At 36.4% G+C, this 24,938-nt stretch overlaps 3 protein-coding genes across 5 annotated transcripts; 1 reads left to right on the top strand and 2 right to left on the bottom strand.

The window, feature by feature from the left end:
* Window positions 1-54: 54 nt before the first annotated feature.
* acsl4a (acyl-CoA synthetase long chain family member 4a) lies at window positions 55-15,468 on the bottom strand. The gene is made up of 15 exons (XM_079892554.1): window positions 15,389-15,468; window positions 10,671-11,165; window positions 9,344-9,521; window positions 9,083-9,192; window positions 8,267-8,405; window positions 7,933-8,083; window positions 5,826-5,949; window positions 5,633-5,704; window positions 5,414-5,553; window positions 5,151-5,320; window positions 4,277-4,351; window positions 2,933-3,124; window positions 2,726-2,840; window positions 2,446-2,603; window positions 55-1,596 (listed from the first exon to the last, which is right to left on the bottom strand). The coding sequence occupies exons 2-15, from the start codon at window positions 11,007-11,009 to the stop codon at window positions 1,439-1,441; spliced, it is 2,121 nt and encodes a 706-aa protein (XP_079748680.1). The 5' UTR covers window positions 11,010-11,165; window positions 15,389-15,468; the 3' UTR covers window positions 55-1,438.
* A 700-nt stretch (window positions 15,469-16,168) lies between these two features.
* On the bottom strand, window positions 16,169-20,758 carry pin4 (protein (peptidylprolyl cis/trans isomerase) NIMA-interacting, 4 (parvulin)). Of its 3 annotated transcripts, none has more exons than XM_079892227.1 (5): window positions 19,977-20,758; window positions 19,499-19,640; window positions 19,023-19,093; window positions 16,914-17,033; window positions 16,169-16,486 (listed from the first exon to the last, which is right to left on the bottom strand). In XM_079892227.1, the coding sequence occupies exons 2-5, from the start codon at window positions 19,533-19,535 to the stop codon at window positions 16,328-16,330; spliced, it is 387 nt and encodes a 128-aa protein (XP_079748353.1). In that variant the 5' UTR covers window positions 19,536-19,640; window positions 19,977-20,758; the 3' UTR covers window positions 16,169-16,327. The 3 variants fall into 3 exon arrangements, with proteins under 3 accessions (XP_079748353.1, XP_079748352.1, XP_079748351.1); XM_079892226.1 differs by having other exon boundaries at window positions 19,768-20,318; XM_079892225.1 differs by lacking the exon at window positions 19,977-20,758 and having other exon boundaries at window positions 19,499-19,754.
* Window positions 20,759-21,127: 369 nt separating this feature from the next.
* Window positions 21,128-24,563, top strand: nek12 (NIMA-related kinase 12). The gene is made up of 5 exons (XM_079892224.1): window positions 21,128-21,251; window positions 21,371-21,535; window positions 21,678-22,893; window positions 23,048-23,248; window positions 24,300-24,563. The coding sequence occupies exons 3-5, from the start codon at window positions 21,777-21,779 to the stop codon at window positions 24,455-24,457; spliced, it is 1,476 nt and encodes a 491-aa protein (XP_079748350.1). The 5' UTR covers window positions 21,128-21,251; window positions 21,371-21,535; window positions 21,678-21,776; the 3' UTR covers window positions 24,458-24,563.
* Window positions 24,564-24,938: the final 375 nt, after the last annotated feature.

Below are 24,938 nucleotides of genomic sequence, written 5' to 3'. Positions count from 1 at the left end.
ACACTTGACTGCTGTATAGTTTTGCTTATGGTGGTGATAGGAACCCTGAGGGCCGTGGAGGAAAGATCATTCCAGAAGGGTAGTAGTAACTGCTGGATTTCTTGGATTAATGGCTATGAATTTAAAAATGGCTAAAAATCCCTGACAAAAAGAATAGTGCAAATGATAAAATTATTATAAATAAAATACACTTCCTAGAATAAAACAAGCCAAGATGTGACAATACCTGTACAGATCATACGTTCTCAAAATAAAACAAAAATAAATTAACAAGGGTAGAAATGAAATGTATAGTTTTAACCAAATAAATTAATATAAAGAATACAATATTAATGGCAAAATTCATATTCTGGGGCTAAATTTACAAACAGATTTTTTTTTTTTTAACTTTATGCATTAAGTATTGAAAACTGATTTAATGACATATTACCAAATATATTAAAAGCCTGCAGAGGTGGAATTTGAAAGATACAAGAGTTTGTGGCAGACAGACAGTTAGCACAAAAATGAGTGGTTTAAAAAAAGATGACACAGATGTAATACACATTTAACCGCTGTGGCATAAGAGGGCAATGCTATTATTCCAAAAAAAAAAAAATCCCTTCATTTAAATTCAGTTTAACAGCACAAATAAGCAAAAAAAAACACTTGCCGATCATGTCAACCTGCCCTGAGTCATTCCATAAGCAAATATGTACTAGCAAATGTGTGAATCATAACAGCAGCAACAACAAAAAGTCTCATTGGTAAATAACAGAGAACATGGTTTGTAACCATTATGAAGACACTCATGCCTAATGCATTGCATGGATGAAGCACACATAATCGAATTATAATTTACAGCCAATAAAGAGTCAACATTTAAAATAGTGACCAATCAGAAGGCACAAAAACATCACTATATATTACTTGCCTCTAAAAGGAGGCCGAATTCTGCAGTGCAATGACTTCACTTCAGCTAGCGGTTTCAGTTTTCAAACTTTTTTTTTTTTAACAAAGAAAATGAAATTTCACACATATTGAAAAAAAAAAGCACGAGGTGATGGCAGTATATCGCTGTTGTAATGGTTGAAATCCTCTTTACAAGAGACTCCTTTTGTATACTAAAAGGAGAAATTAGTGGATATTTCATGCTGGATAAGTTGAATATCGTCCCTTGTCCAACAGTTCTCAAGCTACTCGGCTACAACTCTAATTGTAAACTAGTTCACAGCAGAGAGACAACAGAGCTCTGAACGAAAAGCCCACAAAGCTCAGGAATAAAAATACAGAAAATACAGGCTTATCAACATTGTTCATCTTTGAAAATCTGTGTGCATCACTAAACAATGGGCAGTGGTGAAAGTTGTGGCAAAATGTGTTTTTTAACATTTATTGATACACAGCAATGTTGCACGGTGAGGAACTGATGAAGATGTCTTTGGCTGTGATATAGGTCCTACTTGTGGCCATACATTCTTTCGATATCATTGAGATAGTGGTTCTTTAGTTCCTTCCTCTTCAGTTTGAATGCGTCCGTCACCAGGCCCGTTTCGGGGGTCCAAGGCTCTGGACTCAGATGGACCATGACTGGTATCTCAAAGCGCTGGAGTTTAACTAGAATTATGGAAAGATTATTAGAAGACAAGCTCTGAGATGAAAACATTTCATACAATTCCAATACATTAACGTTCATAAGTTTGGGGTCTGTTTTATTGTGAAATAACTGTAAAATAACTTACATAACTTAATTTTTTTTTTTTTTTTAAATGTAATTCATTCATGTGATGGCAGAGCTGAATTTTCAGCATCATTCAGAAATCAATCTAATATGCTGATTTACTGCTCAAGAAACATTTCTTATTATTACCAATGTTGAAAACAGTTGTGCTTCTTAATATTTTTTGGGAAACTGATACATTTTCACAGGACTCTTTGATTAACAGAAAGTTCAAAAGAGCATTTATTTGAAATATTTTGTAACATTATTTTATTAATGTCTGATACTTTTGATCAATTTAATGCATCCTTGCTGAAAAAAAATATTAATTTATTTTTAAAAATGTTACTGAACCAAAACTTTTGTACGGTAGTGTATTTTAAGTAAGGTCTAGTGTGCACGAAGTCTAATGAACTAAACAACCATATAAATGACATAAAAAAAAATTGTAAGCTATTTTTTGGTACCAAAATGTATTTACAACATAAGTAATGCTGAATTTTTGTCATCTTCTGAATGTTCTCTCTATAAGGATTATTATTATTATTTTTAAATAAAATAAAATATTAAAATAAAATACCCACTGAATTAAAAAAAAAACTATGCTAAAAATTCAGACTGGGTGTTCAACAGGCCTTCAGTGGCCTCATTTTACTTAGCTTCAGTAAATGCCTTGATACAGTGACCTCATTTTGAACTTAGACACCATGTACCTTGCTGCTACAAAACCTGGAAGTAACACTCACTTGAAGTTGCGACTTCTTTAATTTCTCTCAGAACTTCCCTTTCCATGAGTGGGTGGTTGCAAATCTCTTCCCATGTGCCTTCAATGCCCTTCTGATTGGCGAAAGCTGTCAGCTTCTTCTGATTAGGAACAATGAAGCTGATAACGTAGTTCTGGTCACTGGTGGGCAGAGAGAGAGAAAAAAGAAGTCTGTATACAGTACGTCTGCTGTTCTAAAGAGAGGACCTTTTGTTAGGGTCAGTAACATCCCATATGCGTCAGACAAAGCCGAATGTACAAACCTGTTTGCGTAAGCGCAGATGTTGTCGATGAGAGAGCAGTTCTTCAGAGCTGACTCAACTTTGCCTAAAGAGACGTACTCCCCAGCTTGAAGTTTCACAAGGTCCTTCTTGCGATCTAGGCGTTACAAAATAACACAATAGATTAAATAAATGTGTGATTTTGATTCAACCAGGAAACAAGACTTGTGATGCTGAATGTAGACATACCAACAATCTGAAGACAGCCGTCAGGGTGCATCTCTCCTACATCACCAGTGCAGAACCACCGCTGTCCGTTCTGATCCACATAGAAGTCGTCATTATTGCAGCTCTCACTCCTGTAGTAGCCCATGGTTACATTAGGACCTCCGATGAGGATCTCACCACGTGGATGAGGCTTGTCATGCTTTGTATAGCCACCTGAAAGAAAGCATATAATGGGAATTACGACCGCTGTAACAAGAACTAAAAGATAAAGGAACAGTTCACCTGAAAAACAATTGTGTCATTTCATATCTGTATGCCGTTTAGTTTCTTCCATACAACACAAAAGCAGACCATTTTTGCCCAGCTCATCATGCAACAACACTTCATAGAGAAACGGATTGTAATTCAAGCCATTATTCACTCATACTCTTACCAGCAGTGTTATTTTAGTAGTATTTATATACTAATATAGTATTTATCAATACTTTTAATCATCTTTTATTTTTATATTTTCAGTTTTCATTTTAATTTCAGTATTTTTATATTTCTATTTAATTTATTTTTGTTACAGTTTTAGTAATTCTATTTCTTCAACTTAAACATTTTAGTTAGTCATTTTAGTCCAAGTTTTCCATGTAAATTATATATTTTATTTTATTTCAGTTTTACTTCAATGAACAAAAACAATTTGTAATAGTTTTTGTTTTTGTTAACAATAACAACACTGCTTAGCTGAAGCTCACGACACCAAAAACAATACCTTTGGCATTTTTTAGTCTAGATGCCATCAGATTACTTATTAGATGATGCACGATATATCGGCCACCATATCGGTATCGGCCGATATATGTCCATTTTTAATGTTATTGTTATCGGCCCGATAAATTTTTTTTTTTTTTTAATGATGAGACACTTGATTTTTGCATTCAAGCTCTCAAAAAAATATATAAAAACTTGAATTTAGATTTATCAGACAACATATTGGTTATCGGCTATCAATTATAAATACATTTTTCATATCGGTGCATCCCTACTTATTATGCAATATTACATTTATGCATTTGGTAGATGCTTTTATCCTAGTGACTTGCATTGCATTAGTGTATACATTTTATCATATCTATCAGTTCATGCATTCCCAAGGAATTGAACCCATGACCTTGCGATTGATTTCGCCATGTTCTACTGTTTGAGCTACAGTAATGCTGAAATAGAAGCAGTTTTTTTTTTTTTCATTTGTGCTCTGCAAAAAAGATAACAGCATACAGGTTTGGAGCAACATGAAGGTGAGTATACATCATTTTTAGTGGACTGTTTCTTAAGATATTAACAAGTAGCTAAATGGAATAGGGTACATTGACCAACCTTCAGCCCAGTCTTTGAGTTTGACCTCACAGCAGATCAGAGGAGAACCTACTCGTCCTGTGCTATAGTCTGCAACTGCACAACAAAGAAAACAGATGTCATCATAACTTCCACGGTCACAGCTTGAAGCATTAGGACAAATATCTCTGAAGATATTCCAAACTCAGAGTCTATTTACACTAAGTGCAAATAGCCTGCCTTGTTGGCAGAGGATATTGACATTAACTCCGCCCACTAATGTCTGGTTGGGCCAGACGAAATTACGGAAGAAGCCGGATTGTCAACAGTAGCAATAGTGTAGAGTTAAGGAGCGTTGCAGAGAATTTTTATGCAAATCGACCCGAGTTCATATCCGCCTTTTGCCGAAGTTGCTCAACTCCCTTTTCCCATCTCACATCAGATCGGAAAGGCATTTATTTCAATAAAAATGAAGAAAATATTCAAAAAGTGGAAATAACGTGTATTTAATAATAGTGTTTATCGGTTAGGGTTAGGAGTAGGTGTAGGGAGGGCTTTATTGTCCCAATAAGGCAGCATACATTTAATAATTTTAATTAATATAATAATTTACATTCTATGTTATTATTGTAGACCTTTTAATGTACAACAACACTGAGGTGAAAATAGTACCCTATCTGCCACTATTTATAACCCTAAATAGCATCTATCTACTAAATCTTATTGCAAATACTGCTATTTTCACTTGGTGTAAAAAGAATCTATTTGCTACTTGCACTTTGTTTAAATAGCAATAAATCATATTTACACTGTAAATAGCAGCTATCGCTGCCTTTCTAAATATGATTCTACAAGTAATGATAAAACAAACAGTGATAGGTTGGAAAGGATGTTCAGATGCATCAGGACTACTTGCCTTCGGTTATAGTGCCTGCTCCACAGGTCTCAGTAAGACCGTATCCTTGACCAACAGGACAGCAGAAACAGATGTTCATGAAGCGCTGAGTGGCGGTAGACAGAGGAGCTCCTCCGGACAGCATCATACGCACATTCCCACCCAGCAAAGATCTGACTTTCTTAAACAAACTGAACACATCAAGGAACAAAGACGATTAAACCTCCAGACTCATTAACAAGAGCAATGTGATTAAATGAAGGCCTATTTTCATCTCATCTTACATATTGCACAGGGGAGCATCGTAACCCTTCTTGATCTGCTCGAGCTTGTAGTCATAAGCCAGTTTGAACAGGGTTCTCTGAGCGCAGCTCATCTCCTGCACCTTACTCATGACGTTCTTATTGATCCGGTCCATTATTTCCTGACAGAAGAAACGAAAGTGTCAGATTTGAAAATACGTGAACAAAGCAAGATGATCATTTTAGAAGAGTCCGACTTACAGGTACGGCTGCCATTAGAGTAGGTTTCAGCACGCTGCAGTCACCTTTACTTCCCTTCTTAATTTTGGTTGACTACAAAGCAGAAACAAGCAATTCAATCATCTGAGATTAACATATTTTGTAAAAACCTCACAAATCTGTGAAAATGTGTGACTATATTTATCTGATCCCGTAACAAATTGAAGTGCTGTACCTGATCAGACAGCGTTTGTGGTGTGGAATAGCCGATCCTGCAGCCGTATGTCACACATGAGATCTCAGCCGTCATTTCCAGGACATGAGCAAGAGGAAGATATGCAATATACGTATCCTTTGGTCTGTGGAAGCATACAGATGTTTTAATGTCAGGCACGTTTGCATTGCAGTGTTGCACTGCAACAGTTGTGTTCCGGAAGTAAAAAATTCCATATTGAGGAATTGATTTTTAACTATAACTTATGAAGCGTTAAAGAGAAACCTACTGTAAACTATGAGGTTGTTAATCGATGCTATTTTTGAAGTCATCAGCCTGCATTATTTCAATCTATTTTTTAAATAATCATGTTTAACAGCAGAATTATTGTTTAAAAACTACATTACCCACGAGTCTGCAAATAAATTTTCGATTTTCAAATACTTTTTTGCTTCAAATAAATTCACTGCATAGCTGGTTTAATTGGTTAATGGCTTATAAGTCTATACCGATTTTTTTATTTTTATTTTTTTATCCCTATTAGTGGAGCGGCTAAGTGCTTATGTTTGGCAGACTTGTTCAGTTTATGATACAAGCGTGAAAATTGGCATGAGCAGTCTCCATGGGTCACTTCAAGAAAATTGTCCGAGCCACTTGAAATTTCAAGATGGCGGCCATTTTTCAAGATGGCCGACACCTTAGTGGAGCAGTTAAGTGATATAGTGGTTTATTTGGTACAAGCGTGGCGCACATGCCCTGAAAAGTGAAGCCAAAACGTCTCGATCGCCCCCCCGGTGACTGGTCCTAGTATAGGTCATAAGCCCCGCCTCCCCGTGTTATTCAACGGGACGTGAGACCAACTAAACAATTAAATTACACTTCAAATATCTTTTTTCAAAAGGTGGTTTCTTTCATTTGCTGTCGTTTTTATCACGCTGATTTAAGTTCAAGTGTCTGTTTCAAAAATAAGTTGTTTTTTAGTTAGTTACGTGATGCGGTGGTGTAACGTCATGATGGACAGCTGTGATTGACAGGTTTTCTGAGCGAAGTAGTCACTGAAGCACCAACGGACATTTTTTCGGGATCTTCGGAGGACTGAGGAGATTGTATTTACTTTATTTTAACAAGCCTCTTGTCGTACTGCAATCAATTTTTAAAAAAGTGTGCAGAATCCACTCTCCCTGAGTGCATTCTGCGAGAGTGAGGGCGGAGCGTTGATTTCGCGGCTTTACTTCCTGCTCACTACTGCGCAGGTCTGGTCCCGAGATCGCTACTGTGCAGACTCAAGTTCCAATATGTCAGCGCCATATCGGGACGCTGGCGGCTTCAGTTCTCATCAATGGAAGAGAGCGAAGGGGCATCGTCCATCTTTTTTTACAGTCTATGATTTGGTGATACAAGCTTGAAAATTGCCATGAGCCTAATTGCTCCACTAAGGTGGTGGCCATCTTGAAAAATGGCCGCCATCTTGAAATTTCAAGTAGCTGTGGGTGGCTTATTGTCTAGTGACCATCAGAGACTGCTCATGCCAATTTTCATGTTTGTATCACCAAATAAACCACTATATCACTTAATTGCTCCACTGAGGTGTCGGCCATCTTAAAAAAATGGCCGCCATCTTGACATTTCAAGTAGCTGTGGGTGGCTTATTGTCTAGTGACCATCAGAGACTGCTCATGCCAATTTTCATGTTTGTATCACCAAATAAACCACTATATCACTTAATTGCTCCACTGAGGTGTCGGCCATCTTAAAAAAATGGCCGCCATCTTGACATTTCAAGTAGCTGAGGGTGGCTTATTGTCTAGTGACCATCAGAGACTGCTCATGCCAATTTTCATGCTTGTATCACCAAATAAACCACTATATCACTTAACTGCTCCACTAAGGTGTCGGCCATCTTGAAAAATGAAAAATCTTGAAATTTCAAGTGGCTCGGACAATTTTCTTGTCAAGTGACCCATGGAGACTACTCATGCCAATTTTCATGCTTGTATCATAAACTGAACGATTATATCACTTAGCCGCTCCACTATATGGGGAAAATGAATGGGAAAAATAATTCCAGAACCAAGACCACTGAAAAAGTAAGCGGCCACTGTTGCATTCTATTGATCATTATACACACCCCAATCCAGGTATCCTTTCGCACTGGCCTGCCATTCCAGCAATCAGGTTACTGTGGATGATCATCACCCCTTTAGGTCTCCCGGTGGAGCCGCTGGTGTACATAATAACAGCGAGGTCTGACGGGACGGGCTTCACTATTGGTATGTTCACTGCAACACAAAGCACACATTATTTTCTTCTCTGGTGATGGAGATCGCAAATCGCTCTATCGATATTGTGTGGGTGAACGGAGGGTAAACTACAGGCAATCTGTGAAAAGGTTAATTAGCATATAAATAAAATGTCAAATGTAAAGTCTGTGCTATTTATAAGATGTATCAAAGCATTCTTACGGTTTTCTGGCTTGGCTCCCAGCTCTTGCACAGAGTGCATGCTGTGGATCTGGATGCCCTGTGGAAATCCTGCTGTGCTGATGCCCTTGCTGTCCACACAGATGATGTGCTTCAGATTGGGGATTTGAGGAAGAACACTCTGTATGGGAATAAAAAGGTGAAGGAAATATATTTTTCAATAAATGTTTCCATAATTTAAATATTTCAAGTGGCAGGGTAAGTAAAGCCAGCTGGCACCGGATGTCAACTCCAACTTTGGACAGATGATGAATTTTGCTTACTTAATACCAACAAAATGTCAACATGAGCTGTCGTCAGCGTAATGTCAAATTGTCCTGACACTGAATGTCTTATGATGTTGGTGGCCCGTTGGGAAATTTTAAACTACAATAGGGCCTGATGAGGCATTACTGTTAAACCCTGTGGTGTTTCTTACAGAACTTTTTTATTGGGTCAAACATGAAGAGTTGAGATTCAGTCAGTGAGTAAGATCTTTCTGACAGATTCAGTGTGTTCATTCAGTGAAGATTTCATTGCTGATTCAAACTGACAACTCATGAGTTCATTTTTGCAACGGTTTATAAGCACAAGCTAACAAGAGTCACTTGTTTGATTGTAGTTTATACTGCACTGGTTTTGAGTGGAGCTAGCAAAGACGATGCAATTGAAAACAAGTGTTGGCTGTGTTCAGGCATTGATTCATTGACTGCAAGTTCATAACTCATCTAATAATTATTCGTTTGCCTTGGATCTGTAATATAGTAAGTAAACTGGATTGTTAGCAACATGTTTTCGGCCTTTGACTAACAAGCTTACCTTCAGTTTGGTTTCCAGCAGTTCTACACTGGTGACCAGGTGTGTAACTCCACACTCATTCAATCCGAAAGTCACTGCCTCTTCTCCTAGAGTCGCATAGAAGGTGACCACTACAAAAACCACATGAAACACAGGTTAACAAAAGAAGATGAAGATTAAACAACACATTCATTCAATTTTGGGATGTCACAGAACATCTGAGTCATCACTAGAAATTAAGGGATAAAACCTATGATATGAAATATGTTTCTGTTTCCTTACATGGGAAATTGCGTCTGAAGCAGGCCTGAGCTGTGATCATCCACTCTGCCCGCGTCTCGCAGAAAATTGCGATGGTGCATTTTGGCTGTTGGCCTAGTGCTGTCAGTCCGCTCCCAAACTGACTGACCACAGTGTCCATCTCCTCATAGGACAGCCATTTATAATCACCCTGAATTAACTGCCAAGACAAAACCATCAAACACCTTCATACTAACAAATATATTATTCAACATGGAGTTTATTTTTCTCCAACAAATTATGATTTTTGCAATGTTCACACTGCATTTGAATAAGGACCAAATGTTTTTTTTTATTAGGATGACAGTGTGAACAGCAAAAAGCACACTAATACATTTTCTATATATTTTTCTACATGTTTAATTCACAATTATATGCATGGAAATAAACCAGATGTGGCAGATGTTTTTCCAATGTCTATCGGGTAGGAATTATGTAAGTTCTATGTCAATTTAATCCAATTTCATTGTTGTGAAAAATAAGTTTTTTGAAGTTGAAAAATAAAGTTTGAATAAGTTGAAAATTTCACTATAATCATATAATCAAGTGTTACACAGCAAGATGGAAAAAGTTATGACAGTGTACTACAACACTAGAAAATGCCAATACAAGCTGTTAAAATGTTATTCTATTTTCATATAATAATAAAATATGATTTATAAATATTAATAAATTAACATCTATAAATGTATGCATATCCATAAATATAACATTAATATATAAGTTAATATTCAAAGGAATATATACACAACCTCTTAATTTGAATTATTACAAAAAAAAACATCCATATCAAATATATAATATATATTTTAACTTTCTATTAATCAAATAATACTGAAAAAAGTATTATGGTTTCCACAATATTATTAAACAGCAGCAAATCAGCATATTAGATTGATTTCTGAAGGTTCATGTGACACTGAAGACTGGAGTAATAATGCTGAAAATTCAGCTTTGCATTACATTACATTTTAAAATGTATTCCAATAGAATAGATAAAGTCACACAATACTATTCCACAGTGTTACGGTTTTGACTGTATTTTTGATCAAATAAATGTAGCCTGGGTAAGCATAAGAGACTTGTTTCAAAAACAAAAAAAGCTTTTGAACGGCAGTGTACAATTATAAATAATATGCATTTATGATGGTATGATGAACAAACGTTATGTAACAGGCCTGTTTAGGAGAGTCGCTTGTTTAGACCAGCGTCTGACGTGAGCCAAATTTGAAAAGGTCATGAGAAAATTTAGGTCAGCAGAAAATTTTAAATAGCCAATTTTCTTGCAGTGTGATCACAGGATATGTACCTTTTTGAAAACTTTCCCATTCGGTTGTGGCTCATTTTCTTCACTCAGAACTTCTCGGGTTCCCAGGCAGTCCGCTTTACCGAAACGCTGCACCGCATAGTCAAACAGCTTATCAAGAGTGTCTTTTCCAGGTAAGTCCACCGTGACCAGGGAGTCGAAGTGATCCACCGAACGATATGGTCCATCCGCCTGACCGGTGGTCGACTTGGATTTGAGCCTCTTTGCCAGGACTTTCTTTTCCTGGGCTCCAGTCAGGAAGTACCATGGCAGAAAGCTTAAGAGGGAGTAGAGCCACACCACTGTGTGTACTGGGAACAAGAGAACGGTACTCAGGTCCATGCTGAGAAGCTGAAGGGGACTGAAAGATGAAGGGATCAGGCCAAGCCTGAGGTAGAGTCAGTTTGTTGTTCTGTGTCCAACTGAGGATCGAAGAATCAGGATCAAAGTTCAGAAAGACTGGGGAAGTGTCCAATATGTGGGTCCAAAATGTGCAACCTGGTGAGAATGACAGTTAGAAATAGAGGAAATTTATTATATTCGAGTGTACTCAACCAAAGCACAGTACCCTACTTTGGCTTGCTTAATTTAGGTTTAAAAGATACTTAATATTCAGTAATATAATCGAATTGACTGCACTGACACTATTGGATGAAAACAAAACTTGAATTGAAGTGAGCTGAATGATGACACCACTGATTCGACTTGGTTTCATAACTGATGAATTTTGCAACATCTATCTCTATCTCAACATCTAGCTCACTATGGAATCTTGTTTGAAAAAAAAAAAAAAAAAAAAAATCACTGAATGAAAAAATAAAAAAGGTAACTGTGACTTTTTATCTAACAATTCTGAATCATTTTTCTCGCAACTGCAAGATTATCTTGCAAATTGGACTTCATAATTCGCAATTGCAAGTTTATATATCAGAATTCACAGTAAAAGAATTTAGAAGTCAGAATTGCAAAACGTTTTTGCCTCATAATTGCAAATTTATAATATCCTGTAAGACTTTATTTTTTTGCCATTTAATTCTAAGTTTTTCTTTTTTTTCCTCAGAATTGTGAGATTAAAATAGGTAACTAACTTTTTATCATAATTCTGACTTAGTATCTCAGAATTCTGAAATGTAAAGTCAGAATTGTGAGATTAAAAAGCTGCAATTTTGTTACTTTTTATTCTGTGGCAGAAACAAGCTTCCATAGCTTATAGCTGAATTGAACTCATTTCATAATTGATGAACATTACAGTTATTGAACTGAACTGAATCAACACTTAACTGAATAATGACACTCGTATCTTCTATAGAGATGCTTTACAGCAGAATGAATTTCTCTCATTTATTGAAGTTTAATGGTCATTACTTCCTGTTCATCATTGTGAAGCTGCTTTTAAACATTCTGTATTATATAAAGTACTATATAAATAAAGGTGACGACATTTCTATGAGAAAGAGCGAGTTTGAGGCTTCAAGCGGAACAGTTTGCATTCAGTCGGACACTTTAATGACAAAAGTAAGGCTTGTTAATGGACAGTCACATGTGCTGCGGAAAAGACACATTCCAGGCCAGTGAACAGTGTCTCTCTGGTTCTCATTTAATTGCACTAGTATGAAGTCAGAAACACCCTGCGAGGGTGGCCCTAGCCTAAAGACAGGGCGGAAGAACAAATGAACAAACAACAGTGTGATCTTAAGGCACATGTTTACCACACATCTAGCTTTTGGAGATTAATGTTTGTTTAAAACTTGATACACTCAGGAATCTAGTGTTCCTGTTGCTGGTGCAGTCATGGATTAGTCTAGATTTCAAGGAAACACCCAAAATTATCAAATAAAACCATAAACAAATCAGTTTCCTTGAGTTATCTCCGTCATTAGCCACGTAGGTGAACTCTGGCTTAGGGCTTCATCGCAGGCAGATAAGGTCATCTCTTAATCAAATGACTGGTGTCAGATTAAGGAAGTAAAAATGAGTTACTCATAGACGGATACAAGAAACGACTTCACCCTAACACTAATGCTACAACCTGTACACAAAGACCTAAGCAAATTTGCATAGTTTTGCATAGTCCTGTTGCTGTGCTAACAAACTGTGCATTGTCTATGAAATTAGATCCTTCAAGTCCCAGCTGACAGTGAAGACAAGTGTGACCATCTGCAGGGGCTGTTAAAAAGTATCAACAAATGGCACAAGGTTAATGTAGGACATAGTCCACTGACTCAGATAACCAAAGCCCTCTTATTATGACAGTTAGTAATCTCTCTCTGTTTGTTTAGGCTGACAACATTTTGGGGCACAGACACCAAGTCATGATCAATCCTGGTGAAACGGCACAGGACGTTGACAACCCACAGCCTGATTTACAGTTCAGGGCAAGGATTAAACAAATTTCTGCTATTCCAATGCAAGAAAGACAACAAACTAGTGGTCGGATAATGTTTTTAGTGGCTGATTTCTAGGGATTATTTATATTTTGATTGTTTTTATGTTACAACCTTAAACTGATAAATGGTCAATGTTTAACTTTTTGGAATCTTTTGTGTAAATAAAGTTCTACCAAAGTGAATTTAGACATCACAATGTAAGCACAATGTAAAATGGATATTCCTTTGCTAAAGATTTACATTTAACAGTTTTTTTTTATTAAAGGTTTAGTAAGTGTTCAATGACAGAAAAGGTAATCTAAATGTAAAATAGGATAAATGAGCATCTACAATTAAATATAGGCTACATTATTAAAACATATTTGTTAATGTACATATCGCATGCATATCGCAACGGCTTGAGATAACTGCATGATTTTAATAGGCTATACTTCAAAAAGCTACGTTTAAGGTCGAAAAGTCAGTTTTAGGTTGACGTATATAGCAGCAATAGACTGGTAACGCGACTGTTACTTGCGTGTGACTTGCTTGGCGTTAAAAAGAGTTAAGAGCAATAAGCTGCAGAAAACAACTCATTGTGATACCGTCAGACACACACCTGAAGCCCGCACGCAGAAAGGTGACTCTCAGACAGCGTGCGATCCCAAATTCTGTTCTATTTCGTGGCTTTTTGCACTCAAACGGTCAAATACACACACACACAGTTATGTCAAAATGCATATCATGTTGAGGATTCAAAACAATCAATTATGTGTTAACTTAAGTGAACGTCAACAATTAGAAATGAAATCGGATGTGTGTCAAAAGGATCCATAAGTTAGGTCTTAAAGTGACAGCAGCCTAATACAGTAAATCTGCTTCTGTATGTCAAATAACTAAAGAAAAAGAGGAAATCACTCACTGCTCTTGACCGAATAACTTTTGTAGATTTATTATGGATCAATGTATATTAGAATTTGTATTGATGCTTTCTTTTTATATTGGCTATTTAATTTTCAGTTTTTAAGAATGTTTAAATATTATTTACGTTTAACACTTAAAGCAATATCGCATCACATATCGAATTTTCCGTCAAAATCATGCAGCTCTACATCTTACCTGGGACAGATTAATTACAGCTCTACCCTTGCTCATGCAAAGTTAATTGCATTAACCAGTAACAAATTAACTTACAAAGAAAGAAACATTGATGCTGACTGGATCATTTTTATCTACCCTGATAAGTTGAAACCTGTACAAAGGTTATACTCAATCTGAAGCCTTAAATCCTGGTGAGAGTGGTCAGTGAGCTGGACAGCCAATAATATGCATCCCTCCAGCTCACCCCACTCACGGACCAGATCTTCAGCAGGTGGACAGACACACAGCAGACGGGAATAGAATGATTGGATTCTGGATCTGATCCCATTATCTTTGTATCTTTTACAAACTGACCTCTATGGCAAGTTGACCTGAATGCACAGTTTCAAAGTTTACATCAATACTAGCCTACTACAGTACAGACTGAGTGGTTGTGACTACGATTCCTTTACAAATATTAGCATAATCCACTGTTGAGGTTGTCATGTCATCAACACCTTCGAAAGTCCAACTTTCTGTTCACATAACGAGTTGACGTGTACTTTTAAACGATGTAAAGGTCAGATGAAGTAAGAACTACCATAAAACATTAGACTGTAACAATAGACTGATTCCGATAATAAAAGCTATATAAAACATACCACCACTAATATATTTGCACTTTGCACTAATTTTGGGCGCGATCACATCACGCTCAAAATGCCGCCTCTAGGCACGACGCAGCTCTCATGATTTGAGACACAACCACACGTGTTCCGTCCGTCACCGTGGAAACGGCTCAGTTTGATGAATGAAACACGTTTAATTTCACCCAGATCGCTTTGATTACTGGATTCCGGCAAAGCTCTTCTATATCGCTAGTCTGATCATTTGAATGTGATGACGATGATGGTGGCGCTCCTTGTCGGATGCGAATTGCGAACGTCACATCATCATCATCATCATCATCATCACGAGAGGATGCCAAGACATGCTTTTCCATCACCTAGCCTCATATCGATTAATTCTGTACTAAAAGTCAATTTACACACTTTAATTGTCATTCAGACCTAGTAATGACGTATAATATTCAGATTTGATGAAGTACCCTGATGTTAGCCAACTAGCGCACCCTTTATCTTCCATTCATCTATAAAGTCGCAGTAAACAAGATTTTTTTAAAAAAACAATCCCCTCGTAAAGAAGCTCTGCGGTATTAAGATTATAGTAGTGTACGAGTAGCTGATTAGAAAATGATGGCCGTTAAAATCTTACCGGCGTTTAGTCTCTTGCCTCCGGAGCCGGATCGACCGCTTGAGTTTCTGCTTGCCAAGCGCAATGACCGACAGTTACCTCCAGCGCGTGCTGTCACACCCGGAAATATTGCGTCATCTGACTCCATATTTTTCAGCCAATAGTCGTCCAGATCATGAAAAAAGCGCATCATTCACTTCCCGTTGCTGTTGGTGCACTTCAGGTCACGGCTACAATGGTTCTAGTGATAATATTAGTTATAATAAATTAAAATGGCAAGCTCTGTGGTTTCATAAGTAATGTAGTCTATCTTTTCTCTGTGAAAATTTGTAAAATCCTTATCATATTCTAGACAGTAAAGTAAGAGTTGGTGGTGTTTTGGGATAATTGAACTCAGGAAGTAATATTAAAATAATATTCTTGATCTGTAGTAAAAAAAAAAGAGAAAACAGTAGCACTTTACAATAAGGTCTCATTCATTAACATTAGTGAATGTATCAGCTAACATGAACTAACAATGAGCAATACATTTGTTACAGTAGTAATCTCTGTTAACGTTAGTTAATATAAATAGTTGTTCATTGTTTGTTCATGTTAGTTCACAGTGCATTAACTAATAATAAATGTTGTAGAAGTATAGCTCATTCTTAGTTCATGTTAACTAATGAACCCTTATTGTAAAGTGTTACCAAATAAACTATTGTAGTATATGGAAAGCATCAGAATTCTGAGCAAAAGAAGGCTCACTGGAAATTTGTTTCAACAACATTTGTGGGGAAAAGAGACAAATGAACCAAAAACTGTTTGCTCATTGAGATGAGTTTTTATTAGCTCCTATATACATGGTGATATAAAAAAAATCCAACGGTCCATGACTGCACAATGCACTGTTGCTATGTTGTAAATGCAGTGTTGTAAATTGACACACAACATCAAGTTGTTCAATCCTTTTAAGACGGATCACTTTTTGCCTTCAACCATGATGATGTGGTAACCAAACTTCGTTTTCACGGGAGGATCTGTGTATACGGGTTTGTCCATAGTGCTGACAGCTAGAGCAAACGCTGCATCCTGAAACGGTCCCACCATTGATCCTCTTGTCATCCAGCCAAGGTCACCCTGTCATATGCAAACCAAAACTTTAAGCTATACAAGCCGTCATTAAGACATTTAGGCTGTCTTGATAAAAAGCAGAATTCGAATAACAAATTAAGTACATACTTTGATCAAAACTGTAAAACAAAAGGTATATAAAGATCTAAACGTACTAGTCTTCCAGGTATGTTTTTTTAGTTTTAGGAAAGGATGGAAAGAATAAGTAATATGAAATATTATGAGACATTCTATAGAATAATATGGGTTCAGTGTTCAATGCAAATTAGACTGAGGAATTTTCCTGCATGGATAGTGAATGACATCTGATAAAACGAACAAACAAACAAACAAACAGTACCCATAGGAACCACAGGAATGACTATTTCTCATAGCATGCAAGTGTCACATTACTGCTACTAATATACTGTTATCTACATGAAAAATGTCTTACTCCTTGTCTGGCTTTGTCCTCACTGTATTGTGCTGCCACTTCACTGAAGCGCATACCAGATTTGAGTTTCTCCATTGCTTCCATACACTTGCCATGCTTTTCACACAGAATATGCCGAACCTAGCACAAAACAGACCAAAAAAAAAGAAAGAAAAAAAAAGGGTGTTAATATGACAAACAAAAATGTCATTTATTTAAATAGCAGTTTGACAGTGACAATGAGACTTCACATCATTCATTAAAAGGGCTTCTGAGACACCTTAGCTAATTTGCAAACAAGTTTGCATATTGTACTATATTAAAACAGCACAGCGGAAAAAAATTAAACAATAGATAATGCCGAAACAAACAGTTAAAATAATTCTAATTTCATATAATGATAAAATAATAATATAACATTTAATAAACAATTAACACGTAATAAACATTTATGATATATTCATTTATCTATAATATTCATATCATATAAATGTATATTCATAGGAACTTAGAATCAGTGTAATTTCTGTTATAAAAAAAAAAAAACTTAAAATGCTAAGATTGGTGTTTGTAAAAACCTCTAAAAAGGACCATATACCAGTGCTATTTTAATATCACTTCAGGGTTTCTGCAGGTTTTATGAAGAATAATTTAAGACTTTTTCAAGACCCTTTTAAGACCAAGTATAGAAAATGTAGGGAATTTATTGAAGGGAACACAATATGTCACTATGTTTTCTAAAAGTAAATGTCTAGGGAGTTGTATTAGCAAAGCACTTCAGAGTTTGAAAATACAACTTCCAACAGATCTCCTTCACCTTTTCATTCAATTGACAAAAAAGTAGCTTGAAAACCTCTGCTCTCAACCACTAGAATATGGACAGAACATTTACTTTTCCTTCTGATCACACTGCAAAAAAGTGATGATCTTCCTCAGTATTTTTTTGTCTTGTTTTCCAGTACAATAGTCTAAAGATTCTTTAATCAAAATGCATTTACTGGAGAAACAAAATGAAATAAAATATGAAGTCTTGTTATCAAAACAAAGTGAGTTTATGCATAAAACAAGAACAAATATCTGCCAACGGGCTTAGAAAAATACCTCACTGACATATATTTGTTCTTGTTTAAAGCATAAACTCACTTCATTCTGTTAAATTTTTCAAGACTTTGTATTTTGTATTGGAACACAGGACAAAAATACTGATGAAGATATGAATTTTATTGCAATACATGCATAATTTAATGCCATAACTTTGATTTAAGGCCTTCATTTGTTTAATAGAGAATTAAAGGAATAATTCACTTAAAAATTTAAATTCGGTCATCATTTAGCTACTCACCCTCAAGTTGTTTCAAACCTGTATAAATGTCTTTCCTCTGCTGAACACAAAAGAAGATATTTTGAAGAATGTCGGTAACCAAACAGCTGATGGACCTCATTGACTTCCATAGTATTTTTTTTCCTACTATGGAAGTCAATGGGGTCCATCAACTGTCTGGTTACAGACATTCTTCAAAATAGCTTACTTTGTGTTCAGCAGAAGAACTCGAGGTTGAGTAAATGATGACCGAATTTTCATTTTTACGTTAACTATTCCTTGAAGATCCGCAGAAACCCTGATTATAGTTTTTATTAATATTCTGAAATCATTTTTTATCTTTAAATCTTCTGCTTTCATTTTAATTTTAGTTAAAGTTGTTATTTTAGGTAGTTTTTGTGTTATTTAAATATGTCTATATAGTTTTTATTTGTATTTTAGCTTTATTTTTATTTTATTACCTCAAGTTAAACTAAAAAAAAGAGAAATGTTGCCTTGCCAACTAGCTGAAATATACCTTTTATTTCAGTTCACATTTATTTTATTTCTAAGTGCAATGTAAAAAATAATATTTTCATGATGTATCACATTTTTTTTCCTTTTGTCAAATCAATGTGGTTCAGATAACATAATATTTTGAGTTTCTGTTAATTAAGCCATCGCCATGGTATTAACTTAATTTTTCATTTTAATGATCTTACTTTTTAAAGTGAAACCAACAATACTTTTTACAGTGCGACGATTATTGATGGTTTTATAGTTTATATAGTTAACTATAATAACCCTACCGTATACAGACAGATGTTTACCTTTACTGCAGTACCTCCTTTCTGAGCCTTCTCCTTCTTCTCACTGTCTCCACTGCCTGAAGCAGCAGCCCCTGCACAGATACAACATCTATCTTAGCATCTGAAAAGTACAACAAGGCAATTTAAATAATACTTATTCATTTGTATGTGCATTTTGAAATTGCCACATTAAGCGAATCGGACATCTAGACACATTTTTCACGCATTTCACACATTTATACTTGCACAGCACATTTAATACAATGGCCAATAATACAATAGAGAATGGCCTGAAATGTTTCATTAACACCAGTTGGTCTTGTATAAAACAAGACAACATCAGCTAAAATAGTATAACAATGTTTACAATCTGTTAGCCACAAACACTAAGCTAGCTAGCATGTCAGCAAATAGTGCAACACTCAAAAATGTGCTATACAATTGCATATGGTGTTTGTTAAATTTTGTTCGTTCAGCACCATATATTTGGTGTTTACCTTTAGCACCTTTGCCACCCTTTCCTTTTGGTGGCATTTTCTATCTCCTCGTGTTGTTGGACGTGTTTCCAGTCAATGGTTTCCACTGAACCCTGTGCTAGCTCACAGGAGCTAGTAACACACTGATTCCCACGCGGTTAGCCTGAAAATTGCGCGGAAGCTTTTTTCAGCGTACAGTTTTACTTTGTGTCAGTCTATATTGTGCAGTAAACAACATATGCAAATGCAACAAATGAAGCCGATTATTATAAGAAAGTGTAAATGCAAACCTTTGCGCAGACATGAGGAATGATGCGCTTGAATACATTTATAGAGACCTTAACAGTTTTCTGTTTACTCTTCATCGATGATCTTTTTTTTTAATTCATTGTGATGACCAGTATATTGATGACCAGTTAATGTGTTTTTATTTCAACTGTATTTTTGCATTTTATGTTTAAAACAGATTATAATAGTAAGGTTTAGAGTAGACAATCACGTTGATGTGCAAATGTGTCCAAGCCATAGATATGTATACGTAGATGTCAAATTCGACGGTCAAAGCCTGTCCGCTCCAGACACGTCGGCGCGCCCGCCATCTTGGAACGGTCAGCGTGTCGTCACTCACGGTAATGATCAATAGAGAGCCTAAGTCCCTCCCCTTCCGGTCGACCACCATGGGACCTTATTTCGGAAAAATATTGTATGGCAGTCAATGGCGAGAGACAACAAATATTTTGATCTCGTTTGAATTGTGCCCTGATTTACACATATGATGTTTGTCAATTTAAAATATACATTTTAAAGTCAAGAAAGGCGCAGCTTGATGTAAAACTGCTGAGGTATAAGACTGTGAAAATACGTAATTACAAAGACTACAAACCCAGAAGGCGCACATGTGACCTCATACCTTTTCTCTCAATGAATGAAGCTAACTTTACTGAAGCTAACATCTGTCATTTTTTCTATAGTTTTACATTATAATCGTAACGTAACGCCGTCATGCCTGAGTGTTTTGAGCCAGAATACATACATACGAGCAACGGATCTTGTGACGTACATAGTGCGAGACGAGAGATGTAGTTCATTGAGCGATTTTCACATAAAACTAAACGTTACTCTTCTGTTTTATGACAAACTGCGACTTTCTTGACTTTCATAATTACCTTTTAAATTGACAAACATCATATGTGTAGTTCAGGGCACAGTTCAGACGGAATAAAAAGATAAGTTGTCTTTCGCCATTGACTTCCATGCATATTTTTTCCGAAATAAGGTCCCATGAGCCGGAAGCGGAGGGGCGGGACTTAGGCTCTCTATGATGCCACAACATTGCGCAGGTTCTGGTTATGAAATCGCCGAGATTTAAGTTATCGAAGAAATTGGATAACTTTTCACAGGTGTGATTGCGTTGGTTGTTTTAATATGTTTTTATGAGTATTAACTCAATATGGGGAAAAATGTTTTTACTTTTACTGTGGTGACTTTTTAATGTTGTACAGCTGACGCTTTCGTCTTGTTGTATTGTGTTAGTTTAGCAAAATCATCTGCTGCAGATATATTCGTCTAACTGCGATTGCAGACGCTCAGTCAACCTGCTCTCCGTGTTCACGGACCGGCTTTGACCGGTCCAATATGGCGGACGGCGGCCCACAGAAACAGCCACTAATGTGAATCTATGTATATATATATCTAGTGTCCAGTCCAAACGAACAACCGAACACGACAGAGCCTCATGATGACGTCCTTACTCCTTATAATACATTTGTGAAAGGTATGGATTTTTATTGCAGAAAAAAAACAACATTAAAATGTTCGATGTGATTAGTTTTGGGCAGTTCTATTTTACATTACGCCTTCGTCATTTTAATTAAGCAGTGTATTTGCCTTTAGGTAGCTAAAGTTCGGAACGAATCGGATTCCCTTTTGTTGAGAAGGAGCTGTCATGGTAACATGAAGACAACACAGTCGCCTTCTTCTCCTGACACGACGCATTATCTAAAAACAACAACAAAATAAATTAGTTTTTTTATCAATAAAAGGCATGAGGACCCAAAGGTAATAAAGATTTTAAGGATGTTTGTTTTCGAAAAAGTTTGTTTCACCTGTTACTTTGGCTAGTTGGGAGAACGAACCTGTTTATTAATTGGAGGATCACATAATGACGGTTTGCCAACCTATCTGGTGATTCATTTTCTAGTGTCAATACTCGTATCCAGCTCTCAACGAGACAAAAGAAATGTTTCTGCAACCAGTAAGGGTATAAAGAAGATGTTTGGTGAATGAATAGGTTCAAGACATGGAGAAATATGAAAATGTACTGAATCTTGGCAGAGGAGGAGCAGGCGTTGTAATGTTGATGAAACATGTTGATACAAAGAAATTATGTGCAGTCAAGAGAATTCATGTGGACAGTTCCCGAAAAACAAAGTCCAAAGATGTTGTGATGCAAGAGGCAGACATTCTCAGGAGCTTGAAGCATCCTCATATTATAACATGGATTGACACTTTTTTTGACTCAACTAATGAGTATATTTACATTGTTATGGATTATTGTGATGGTGGAACGTTGGATGACCTCATTAAAGAACAGAAGAGTGGGGTATACTTTGAAGAATGCAAAATTATGAACTGGTTTGTGCAAGTTGTCATGGCCGTCAGTTATATCCACTATGAAAAGATCCTTCACAGAGATATCAAGCCGTCCAATGTGCTGTTGACCAAGAGAGGTGTGATTAAGCTTGGGGATTTTGGAATATCAAAGATTATGAACCACACGCTGGATATGGCCTCCACCTGTGTGGGAACCCCCAGTTATCTGAGTCCTGAACTCTGTCAGGATGTCCCATACAGCATCAAATCTGACATCTGGGCTGTTGGCTGCCTACTATATGAGCTTTGTGCCCTCAGACCAGCTTTTGAAGCTAAAAATCTCCTAAGTCTGTTTTACAAGATCATAAAAGGGGAGTACATCAAGGTCCCCGAGAGGTATTCAGAGGACATCCATACATTAATCGGGAAAATGCTGTCCGTGGTTCCTGAAAACAGGCCGAGTGCGAGCAGCTTACTTAGTATGACCTACGTGCAGGAACATCTGGGAAACTTCATCGAGCACCAGGAGAAAGAACTTACAAAGGTGAATGCTGAATCCAGACCTCAAACAAAAGAAGACTTTAACGTAGAAAACGCATCTATGGAAAGCAGAACAGATAGTGCCTCAACTGTCTCTGACAAGACACTGCAAATAGAGACGTCGCTCAGTGCTGAGGACGAAGTGGCCCATGAGGGAACAGAGTCTGATTATTCAGAGGACTTTGATGAACATGATAGCTATGTGTCCTCCAAGGATGTTTCGAGGGAAGATGTCTCCTCCAGCCTTGCCAATGTGGTTGAAGAGGCATTTGAGGAATCTAACGGTAAGGGTGTAATGTAATCATATTAATGTTTTCCATTGTTTTATTATTATTATGAGGCAACATCCAAGGCAACAGGCGTAGGCTGATGGTGATCTAAGAATTTTTGCTGGCTTTAACACCTTCGAATATTCTCTGCATGTATCATTCATGACAGTTGTGCCTGATGATGAGGACATCTCTGACTATCCAGATGACTTTGAAGAAGCTGAGGATGATGACCTGGCTGAGGTAGTCAGCTACGCCAGAGATGCCCTGAACTGTGTTCCAGAGAATGATGGGTTTGATGTGGAACTGGAGCTCAAAGATGCAGGCGGTTTCTCTGTCACAATGAAACTGTTAAAAGAGAAATACATAGGTAATCATGCACATATCAAATTGGCAGCACTTTATTTCAATGGTCCACTTTTGTCATTCTACTAACTATAAGTAACTTTACAACTACATGTCAGCTAACTCTCATTAGAGTATTAATAGACTGTCTGCTTAATATCTGCTAACTCTTTATTTTGATGCTCCCCAACAGACTATATGCAAGTCCCTTTTTTCTGTCTATAAAATCTTTGCTATAAGTAACTTTGCAACTGCATGTCAACTTATTATACTTACCCTAACACCTAACCATAACCTAACAGTCTACTACATTCTACTAATAGTCTAACGAGAGTTGCAAATGACATGCAAAGTTACTTATAGTTAGTATAATGTCTAAATCGAAATAAAGTGTAGCCATGACATTTATACAACTTGGTTATTTTTTCTTTATTCACTTGATTTTTCTTGTTTTTTTCCTTGGTCTGTCTTAATTATATTTTACTTCAGTGATTAATTTAACAACCTGCTTAAAATTTTGTTTTAACAGTTAAAAGAATAGTTCACCCCAAAAATATATATTTTTTGTTATCATTTAGTCAGTTGTTCCAACCCTGTATGAGTTTCTTTCTTCGGTTGAACACAAAATAACATATTTTGAAGAATGTTGGTAACCAGACAATTGACGGTAGCCATTGACTTCCATAGTATTATTATTTTTTCCTACTATGGCAGTCAATGGGTGCCATCAACTGTCTGGAGACCAACATTCTTCAAAATATCATTTTGTGTTCAACAGAAATAAGAAACTCATACAGGTTTGGAACAACATGAGGGTGAGTACATGATGACAAAAATATTTTGGGGGTGAAATACCCCTTTAATGATTTGGAGAGCATAATGATTACTGCTATTATTGTTTCAGAGCATTTGAATGAAAAAAAAAAATACATTTATATATATATATATATATATATATATATATATATATATATATATATATATATATATATTTCTGAATACTGTTTGCCAACAAATCTGGTTCTCAGAGTGTCTCTGCATGTAAGTAAATGCTGTTCTGCTTTCTGGTGTTATAGAGGATGTTGGAGCCTCAGTCTATGAGGAAATCAGTGAGCACTTTCTGAATGGCCTCACGCCAAGAGACCTGCAGCCACAGTTCCAGCACATGATCGGGACAGACCATCTGGAGACCTGCTACCTCATTTTCAACCTTGACCAAGAAACAACATGCTGAATCATGCCTGTCCTATTTAGAGAAATTCATTTTCCTTGTTTTAACAGTCAGTGCTGACTGCTGACATAATGATGAACTTCAGCAATGCTGGAATTGTTTGAAAAATTCAGAGTAATAATTTTGTAATATATTTAATTAATTATAACTAATATTATAAAATAGTGTGATTTTATAGATATTTGTCATCAAGAATTTTTTACCAAACATTCAGTGCTCGTTTGAAAGTGTTACCTAGTATAACCAGTAGGTGGCACTCTATAGTAAGAAAATGTGTGGTGTTACACACCAATCCAGAAAATGAACGCATCATAGTTTCTCATCTTGGCATTATCAGTCACATCACAGGACTGAAGTATAAAACTGCTGCCTTTTAAGTACCCTTTATAGTGGATACAGAAATTCATTATGGCACCCAGCCGACTACTTTTTGAAAAGATTTAACACATTTCATACATTATTTACCAAAATGATCTCTCAATAT

This window comes from Squalius cephalus (assembly GCF_949319135.1).
Source record: "Squalius cephalus genome assembly, chromosome: 14".
NCBI lineage: Eukaryota > Metazoa > Chordata > Actinopteri > Cypriniformes > Leuciscidae > Squalius > Squalius cephalus.
Note: the sequence above shows the minus strand (reverse complement) of the source record. Positions and strands in the feature narration are given on the sequence as shown.

What these genes read in the sequence shown, in the direction of transcription:
- acsl4a (XM_079892554.1), bottom strand. Translation starts at nt 11,009, where the DNA reads ATGGACCTGAGTACCGTTCTCTTGTTCCCAGTACACACAGTGGTGTGG. An exon ending in GAAAGGATACCTGGATTGGG is followed by an intron (nt 5,950 to 7,932) that starts GTGTGTATAATG and finishes ATGCTTCCACAG; the next exon opens with ACCAAAGGATACGTATATTG. An exon ending in CACAAACGCTGTCTGATCAG is followed by an intron (nt 5,705 to 5,825) that starts GTACAGCACTTC and finishes TCTGCTTTGTAG; the next exon opens with TCAACCAAAATTAAGAAGGG.
- nek12 (XM_079892224.1), top strand. Translation starts at nt 21,777, where the DNA reads ATGGAGAAATATGAAAATGTACTGAATCTTGGCAGAGGAGGAGCAGGC. An exon ending in GGCATTTGAGGAATCTAACG is followed by an intron (nt 22,894 to 23,047) that starts GTAAGGGTGTAA and finishes CATTCATGACAG; the next exon opens with TTGTGCCTGATGATGAGGAC. An exon ending in GTTAAAAGAGAAATACATAG is followed by an intron (nt 23,249 to 24,299) that starts GTAATCATGCAC and finishes CTGGTGTTATAG; the next exon opens with AGGATGTTGGAGCCTCAGTC.
- pin4 (XM_079892227.1), bottom strand. Translation starts at nt 19,535, where the DNA reads ATGCCACCAAAAGGAAAGGGTGGCAAAGGTGCTAAAG. An exon ending in GGGTGGCAAAGGTGCTAAAG is followed by an intron (nt 19,094 to 19,498) that starts GTAAACACCAAA and finishes GTATCTGTGCAG; the next exon opens with GGGCTGCTGCTTCAGGCAGT. An exon ending in AGGACAAAGCCAGACAAGGA is followed by an intron (nt 16,487 to 16,913) that starts GTAAGACATTTT and finishes TGCATATGACAG; the next exon opens with GGTGACCTTGGCTGGATGAC.